At 41.1% G+C, this 9562-nt stretch overlaps 1 protein-coding gene across 1 annotated transcript in view; it reads right to left on the bottom strand.

Moving 5' to 3' along the window:
* Window positions 1–9562, bottom strand: part of GYG2 (glycogenin 2) — a 50451-nt gene that overhangs the window by 2721 nt on the left and 38168 nt on the right. The window contains exons 8-9 of the mRNA XM_037734981.1: window positions 4041–4145; window positions 2872–2979 (exon numbers count right to left, since the gene is read on the bottom strand). Of these exons, the coding sequence (XP_037590909.1) occupies window positions 2872–2979; window positions 4041–4145 (213 nt within the window). The remainder of the gene's footprint in view (window positions 1–2871; window positions 2980–4040; window positions 4146–9562) is intronic.

Raw genomic sequence — 9562 nt, 5'->3', positions numbered from 1 at the left:
ACACACACACACACACACACACACACTTTTGTTTGGCATTGAGATGAGTCAACAGAAAGAATAAATACATTTGCTTTAAACACTTCCTACCAAGAACTAGAAAAAGACTTTTAAAAATTTAAAGATGGTAACAATAATAGACACACACATCTATATGTCTATCTATCCATCTACCATCACCATCATCTATCTATCTATCTGATCTATCTATCATTATCCATCTAATCATCGCTATCTATCCATCATTATCTACCTATCAGCTATCTCATCTATCAACCATCTATTATCTACCATCTATCTCATCTATCTACGTATGTTCTATCCATCTATACACCCATCCATCCATCCATCCATTTGTCCATCCATTCTTTTTATCTATCAATCAATCATCGGTTATCTATCACTCTATCATCTACCTATTTATCTATGATCTCTATCTACGTATGTATGTTCTATCAATCTATCCATCCATCCATCCATCCATTCATCCATCCTATCATCTATCACTCTATCATTCATTTATCTACCATCTCTATCTATCTACTATCATCTCTCTCTTCTCTATTTATGTATCTATTATCTAGGTGTGCAGATGAATGGATAGATGAGATAGATGATGGATAGAAAATAGACAGATAGTGGATGCGGTGGCTCATGCCTGTAATCCCAGCAATTTGGGAGGCTGAGGAGGGCAGGTCATTTGAGGTCAGGAGTTCAAGAGCAGCCTTACCAACATGGTAAAACCCCGTCTCTACTAAAAATACAAAAATGAGCTGGGCTTGGTGGTGGGCGACTATAATCCCAGCTTCTCGGGAGGCTGAGTCAGGAGAATCGCTTGAAGCTGGGAAGCAGAGGTTGCAGTGAGCTGAGATCGCACCACTGCACTCCAGCCTGGGCAACAGAGTGAGACTCCAGCTGAAAAAAAGAGAAAGAAAATAGAATAGATAGATAAGAGGTAGATAGATAGATACATGATATGTAGAGAGACAGATACATATAAAGATAAAATTTAGTTTTTATACCATGGGCATATACTATTTTCTTCTCTAATTACTTGCCACAATGTTTTTGAGAGGTTTCTACATACAAGGTTCTGCCTTCTACACTCATTCCCATATAGTATGTTTTATTCAAAGACAGTCATCCTATTGATCAAGGTGATAACAGGATTTAAAAGCTAAATTTAAAAGTCCACTGCAGGATACTGCAGCATCTCTCCCTCTAAGAGCACTTGCATTTGGATCCATGAAGTTCCTGAGAATGAAATGGTTCTGGAATTAACAGGACCTACAGCACCCTACCCCATGCTAGTTTTCCAGATAAAATAGCACAGTGATTGTGACATTTGTGCTAACAAGAGTTATGAAGTAGGGTATTATACAAGATACCAAATGAACAGGGGAAGGTCGCCTAGAGGACAGTGTGGACACACAGGAGAAGGTCCAAGTGCCCCTGTGTAGCAAATCAATGACCGAAAGCTTCCTAATCTTTCTGAACCAGGCACTGACAAGGGCTTTCCCTGGACCACTCTCCTTTCTAATCCCCCTCCTTCCAATTCTGTGAGGTGGGCAACCCAGTCTCCACCTCATGAACACTGAAGCAAAGTAATGAACTCGGGCTGGGCACGGTGGCCCATGCCTGGAATCCTAGCACTTTGAGAGGCCAAAGGAGGATCGCATGAGGCCAGGAGTTCGAGACCAGCCTGGAGAGCATAGTGAAATCCCAACTCTACAAAAAATAAAAATAAAAAATTAGCTGCTTGCAGTGGCCCTTGCCTATAGTTCCATTTCCTTGGGAGGCTGAGGCAGGAGGATTGCTTGAGCCCAGGAGATGAAGACTACAGCGAGCTATGATCTTACTCCAGCCTGGGCTACAGAACAAGACTCTATCTCTAAATAATAATAATAATAATTTTTAAAAAGAAAAAGTAATGAACTCACCCAGGATCCAAAACCTACCACATGGCTGAGCTGCCCAGCTCAGGTCTATCCAACCTCACATGGATGCCCTGTCACCCACTAATAACTACAGATTCGATTCATAGAGCCTCAAATGAGGACCGCAAGGGTGGAACATGCTGAAGTGGTGAATCCACATGTTTCGAAGAAAGCTTGACATCAACCAACAGCTCTAGAAATTAAGTTCAAAATGCTGCATTGGAACAGTGACCAAGCAAGAATGAGGAAAAAAACATTCGCATTTTCTCCAAGGGTGACTGTCTGGAGAAGACATTTAGCCAATGCAAACATTGATGATGCAGTAGGTCCCATTCAATGGTATGAATGGCACACATTCAATACCACCTTTCAGTCTACACCTAGGTCTAGCTCTAGAGCTGTGTTGATTGTTACTTAAAGACCAAATGGCGTTATTAGGTCATGCTTAAAGAGGAAGAGAAAACATTAGCATTTGCTTTCATTAAATCCATCAATGGAGAGAATGTAGTTGAAGATAAGAACATTGCTAAGAGGAAGGAACAGAAAGCATGCATCTCTCATTTCATCCTGAAAGAAGAAATTATTTGCATGCCCCATTTGGACTGGAACATTCACCTGCCCTCCCCCCAACAATTTTCAGCTTTTAATCTCTTGACCTCCCTCATGTTCGCTTTTGCAGAACAGCCTTTAAAGAGTGAAAAGGCATGATGATCAGAGTTGAAGATGGCAAAAGAGAGTCGGCCGATTACCCCAGGCAAACGCCAGAGAGAAGACAGAAGAATCAGAGGCAGGGGGAGAAGGAAGCCGATTCTTATTTTTTGTTAAGTGAGGCTGAAAAATGAATTAATAGCTGTTGGGTGCATGCACTTGACCCCAGTGACAGTGGATGGCCTCCACCAGGAGCCTTGGACACAGGGAAGAATTGGGATACCACCTCCAGAGCACTGTGTGGACTGGGGTCCCTGACGGCCTCAGCAGGGAGTTCCTGGCTCAGTTCGAAGGTTTCCTTAGATGGGACACTTTCGACATTATTTGCTGGCTGCTAAAACATAACCATTCCATCATTAGTCTGTGGCGGGCTGCAGGGAACTGTATCCCTAACCTAAATGATGGGGAACTCTTTATCCTGGGGTAATATAAAATCAAATTAATGGGTTGAGACCAGGCACGGTGGCTCATGCCTGTGATCCCAGAATTTTGGGAGGCCAAGACAGGAGGACTGCCTGAGCCCAGGAGTTCAAGACCAGCCTGGGCAAAACAGCAAGACCCCATCTTAATTATAATTAACTTTTTAAAAAAAAAACAATGGGCTGTGCTTGATCCTCTTTTCTGGGAATGCTAAATAAAAATAGCTCAGCTTCTCTCCCCTAATTTATTCTGAGCCATCCACCATGTGTCAGACAAGAGATGCTACAAGTTCTTATGCAACTCATGAAAGTTAAATTTTCAGAGAGAGAGTTGACTTATTTATACCAAATGCCTACAGAAGCATTTTACTAAGATAGTCTCTCTGAGAGTTAAAAAAAAAAAAAAAAAAAGAGGGGGAGGGTGTCCATAAAGCCAGTTTTTGGATAACACGTGATAATAAAAGCCAGGATTCATAAGGATAAATTCAGGGAAAACAGAATCAAAATCAAATCTGTAGTCATGGAATACTGACTTTAGACATGGTACAAGGATAAATTCAGGGAAAACAGAATGAAAATCAAATCTGTAGTCATGGAATACTGACTTTAGACATGGTACAAGTCCTATCAAAAGTTTAAAAAAATTAATGGATACATAGATGCTCTCTTGACACTGTATCTTTTTCTTCTTAAATTGTTTTAAGCAAAGTGGAAGAAAATAACAAAATGACCAAAAACAAAACCCCACAATAAATTTGAATAGACAGCCAGATTCCATATCCACCAGGATAATAGAGAAATAGATTAAGTATAACACAACGTATTCCAGGCTGGAGAATCCATTCAAAAAAGAAAATGGGAAGAATTTTAAAAGGCATATTGTGCCCCCACTGCTATGTAATGGGGATAGACACTGTGAGAAAATAACAAGCAACAAGAGCGCTGGCCACGTGTGAGTCATATAGATGAGGAATACCAAGGTGGCTTCAGTCTCTGTGAGGTCTGCAAGCTGAGGGGAAGGCTGAGACAGTGGGTCACACGTTATCGCAGCAGGAGTCTCAATTTCAGGACAACCTATCATCTGTTATAAAAAAAAAAAAGAGAGCAGAGGCAAGTTAAGTCAAACCTTCGTGCAAATAAATGCACTTAACTGAAAATACCCACTCTATTTTTTTCTTTCTCCATGATGCAAACACAGCTTGATACGGGGTAGGTCTGGGGCAAGGTCATAGGCTCACCAATACCTGTCTTCATTTCTTCTTCTTCTTTTCATGCTAACGTCCAACTGCATTTTGTGAACTCCTTGTACCTGGACAGGACCATGGAAATGATTCTCACAAGCAGATTGAGTGAATGTGAGGAAGTGACATGAGTTACCTCTGGGCTGGGCAACGAGAGAAATAAGATTTTCCTACCCCCTCTTCTTCTACCAGCCAGGTGAAAAACAAGGTCTCTCCACGTCTCTGAACTGGGCCTCCATAAGAAAATAAAACCAAACAGAGAACACATCAGGTGACTCTTTTCTCAACTCTCCCAAGGATGGTCCATATCTAACACCATTCTAGATGTGGAGGAGATAACTGAATGCATTACATACAATGACTGTCATCAGCATCAGCGTCTAATCCTCCCAAGGAGTCTCGCTTGAGAAGAGCTGCTCTAGAAGGTGGAGCACAATAATAGGAGCATCCTGGATCCCTGAAAGACTGCATGGAGTAGAGGATACCTTGGCCACCCCAGCTGGCTGTGACACAAATGAGAAATAAACTTTTATTTATTTGAGGGCTGTTTGTTATAGCAGCTAACCTATCTTGACAAATACAGGGTCAAGAAGCAAACCTGTGTCCAAACAACTGGGGTCCTCATCAGGTCAGGTCACAAAGCAGTTAGCTTAATGAGTGTGAGCAACAGAGACAAGATAACACTGACATCCTCACTGAAAACACACTGTAGAATTCTTGGGAGTGGATGCGGTTGAGCCTCAACATGAGCCCCTCTTGCCTACACCAGGCCTACTTAAGAGAATTGTAATCATTCAAATGCAGACCCCCAGGCCATGGTCCCAGAGATTTTGAGTGATGTCAGCTGAAGTGGAGATCAGTCACTTGGACACCCAGCTCCCAAATTTCTGATCCTAGCATTCCCTTTTAGGAGAATGTCCAGTTCATTCTCCTAATTGAGGCATGAATGTATGCATTTCACAGGTGTTTATGGAGAGGTAGGCAGTGAAGATTAAACAATGGCTTACACAGATATCATCTGCACCTTCGTGAAGCTTACTGTCAATGAAGACAGACAATCAACAAATAACAAATACAAAATGGCAAACCATGAGAAATTTGAGGAAAGAAAATGCTATTGTTATGAAGAGACCTCGCCCGGCCTAAAGGGGGAGACACTCCTGGGAGAGCAATATCTAAAACGAGCCTGAGAGAGGAATAGAAGTCGATGATGTAGAATGACTGGAAATACAGTAAGAAGAAGAACATGTTGGAAAATGCACATGAAAGCAGATCAGCATGTGCAGCACCCTCAGGCAGAGGAACAGGAGCACAGAAAGAAATAGAAAAAAGGTATCTGCAAAAACTGGACACCCCCAAAAGTCATTATTAGTGAGATTTAGTGAAACTTTAAGATGTAAAACAATGTAACCATGAACTTGTTTTTTTAAATATTGACTATTCTAACTTATAATCATGAAAGTATAAATTTATTTATTTATTTATTTTTAAGACAGAGTTTTGCTGTCATCCAGGCTGGAGTGCAGTGGCATGATCTCAGCTCACTGCAACCTCCACCTTCCGGGTTCAAGTTATTCTCTTTCCTCAGCCTCCTGAGTAGCTGGGATTACAGGCATGCATCACCACACCTGGCTAATTTTTTGTGTGTATTGTTCATAGAGACAGGGTTTCACCATGTTGGCCAGGCTGGTCTCGAACTCCAGACCTCAAGTGATCTGCCTGCCTCGGACTCCCAAAGTACTGGGATTACAGGTGAGAGCCACCATGCTCAGCCTATGAAAGTGCAATTTAAATAACTCACAGAAGAACAGAGTAGGACGATGCTTGTCAGGGGCTGGGAGGTGCTTAGAATGAAGACACGTTGCTGAAGGAATATGAAGTTTCAGTTATACAAGATAAATGTGTTCTGAGGAATCTAACATACAGCATGGTGACCACAGTTAATACTACAGGATCGTATACTTAAAATTTGCTATGAGAGTAGATCTTATGTGTTCTCATTATCAAGAACAGAAGGAGGAGGAAGAGGAGGAGGAGAAAACAGCATTTATGTGAGGTGATGAAAATGTTAATTGGCTTGATGCAGTGATTGTTTTACAATGTATACATATAGCAAAGCATCAAATTGTACTCCTTAAATACATACCAATTTTTATTTGTCAGTGGTACCTCAATACAGCTAGAGACAAATTTTTAAAAATTAACATTAAATAAAATATGGGTTTCTTCTTTCAGATCTCAGCTATGTATGTAAAATCCAAACATAAAACTAGGTTCTAAGAATTATGGTGTAAAGCAAAATTATAAGTTATCAAAGACATCAGAAAACCATGATAATAGCACTCCTTTTTTAGTAGATGCTCATGGCTGGCTGCTGAATGGCACTCATAAGCTTCTCAGCCATGATTCCTTTTAATCCTGACAGCCCTATGAGGCAGACAGGTTGAGCCTTCCTCTTACCGCTGCAAAGTTTAATTTGCAGACAGAGATACTTGTCCAACATACGAGAGATAGCAAGCGAGACAGCGGGATTTGGGTATGCGCCTCTGTGTCTGCCAAACCCTTCCCTTGAACTGTATGCAATGTACATGATTTTCCAGGGTCTGCAAAACACCAAAATGAACCTTGGGATAAAATGATGAATGCAATAACTGCATTATCATGAACTACATGAATCCTATAAAAATGTATAATTTCTTTCTTCAACGAGGGCTGGTAGAGGGATGTCCTGGATTTAAATACTGACACGTCAAGGAAAAGGACCTGGAGAAATGACTCTGAGCTGTGGGGCTTTCAGTGAGATGTCTCACAGACAGTTATTGTGATGGATAAATGAAGCAGCCAGACAGGCAGAGGAAGCGCTCGATAAAGGATTCGTTGAATTGGATTAGGGAAAATGTCAATCTGTTTCTGTCATCTAATTTCTCCCAACAATGAGCACATAAATAAGTTCCATGGGGCCAGTCATGAAGTATAATCCTTCATTGGAAGGGATTTAACTCAGGGTTATACGCTTGATTACAAAGGATGAAATAATGATGCAATTTTCAGCTTGCCTTCTGCAGATGTGTTACAATCTTATGAATTTAAATGAGGAAGAGAAGTTCGGTCAGCCCTTGCTAATGTTTCTCATCAAGACCCACGGGCTTACTAAACAATTAATATTAACAACTGAAATATAAACCAACATTTATGAATAAATATCGCCATTATTCTTACTAGTAAGAAATAGAAACTTCCTCCTTTGCATATCATGCAGAGAGAAATTTTAAGAAGAGAAGGCAACAATCTCAAAGTCTGCTCTTAAGATCATTTTTGGCAAGTTCGTGAATACATGAATATAAAATGTGACTTTTACAAACTGCATTTATTTTTAGCCTTAGGTAATAGCTATTCTACTGATTTAGCCCCTAAAAGCCTGACTGAAGATGGGGTCACCTTGACAGAAGAGACTCTGAAACTGGAGGCAGGCCAGAGAATTGTCGGCTCAGTAGAGAGAGAGGCTGAGATATGCAGAGATGCTTTAAAACAAAATGCTCTGTGTGGGAAGAGGAAAGCTGATAGAGGACATCGTAAAGGCAGACGAGGCAGGGGACACAGAACGTTCCAGTACACAATCCAAGGACATACATTTAGAGCAAAAAAGGAAGCACTCCTTTGCATTATGGGCTGTAAATTTGTGAAAGTTAATTACTGCCGGAGGTGGTAAATGCTAAAAATACATATATCAGCTCAGGAACTGAAATGAGATTTTTCCACTTTCAGCAATTGATGAAGCTGTTGTTTTACACAATGTCTTCTTCTGCCAAAAATACCTAAAAGGGCTGCTCAAATAATGTATATAAAACTTTTCTTTTTTGAGATGAAGTCTTGCTCTGTTGCCCAGGCTGGAGTGCAGTGGCACCATCTTGGCTCACTGTAACCTCTGCCTCCTGGGTTCAAGTGATTCTCCTATCTCAGCCTCCCGAGTAGCTGGGATTACAGGCATGTGCCACCACACCTGGCTAATTTTTGTATTTTTAGTAGAGACGGGATCTCACCATGTTGGCCAGGCTGGCCTTGATCTCCTGACCTCAGCTGATCTGCCTGCCTTGGCCTTCCAAAGTGCTTGGATTACAGGTGTGAGCCACCACGGCTGGCCTAGAATTTTTTTTTAAGTACATCAGAGAGCTACCCAGGCAGCAAAAACATTAAGAGTGAAGATAGCAGAGACAAACAAAGAGTAATCCTTACATTTGTTACCTTACTTCAACTCAGGGAAAATAAAAGACTGGGAAGCTGAGAAACTGAGCAGAGTTTTCAGCAGTGCTAGGAGGCTGACGGGCCCATAAATATTAATAGCAAGGACCAGTGAGGGACCCCGGTACACACCACAAGCTTTCTTTTGTGACCTTGCTAAGAGGATAACCGGAAATGGACTGGTTTTCACAAACACTGAAGCCCAATTTCCCTCCAGCTCAGCCCCAGATACGATCTGGGCAAACCACCTCAGGGGATGCAAATCACATCAAATCACATCAATTTTTTAAAAAATCCTCGTTTAGAGGATAATATGATATAATAATATGATTCAGAGCTAAAAATTGTCTTTGCAAATTTTTTTTTCGTTTACCGTGTCTGGCTGTCAATTGAAAAATTAACTATTACACAAGAAAAGACCAAATGAGTGAAAATCAAGAGCAAACAAAATTAAACAATAAAACCAAACCCACCCGAAACCTAAACATGTGATTTATCAGACATGGACTATGATTAAATGTGAGAAACACTTTAATAAAATGGGAGGAAAGATAAAAATTTTCAAGGTAGTATTGAAACTCCACCCAAAAAATCTGACGTTAATTTGAACTAAAAACATAATAACTGAAAACTAGAATGTGGGGTTAATAATGGATTAGACATAGCCAAAGAGATCAATTAATTAGTAAATAGGTCAGTAGACTGAAGTATGGGGAGAAAGATTGACAGAAAATGCAGATAACTGTGTCACAGATATATGGGACACAGTCAATGAACGGTTCTACTAATGTTAGTGGAGGCCGGGCATGGTGGCTCACGCCTGTAATCCCAGCACTTTGGGAGGCTGAGGCGGGTGAATCACCTGAGGTCAGAAGTTCGAGACCAGCCTGCCCAGCATGCTGAAAACCCAGCTTTACTATAAATACAAAAAAATAGCCAGGGGTAGTGGTGGGCACCTGTAGTCCCAGCTACTCAGGAGGCTGAGGCAGGAGAATTGCTTGAACCTGGGAGGCAGAGG

This window comes from Cebus imitator, unplaced genomic scaffold (assembly GCF_001604975.1).
Source record: "Cebus imitator isolate Cc_AM_T3 unplaced genomic scaffold, Cebus_imitator-1.0 Scaffold699, whole genome shotgun sequence".
Lineage (NCBI taxonomy): Eukaryota > Metazoa > Chordata > Mammalia > Primates > Cebidae > Cebus > Cebus imitator.
Note: the sequence above shows the minus strand (reverse complement) of the source record. Positions and strands in the feature narration are given on the sequence as shown.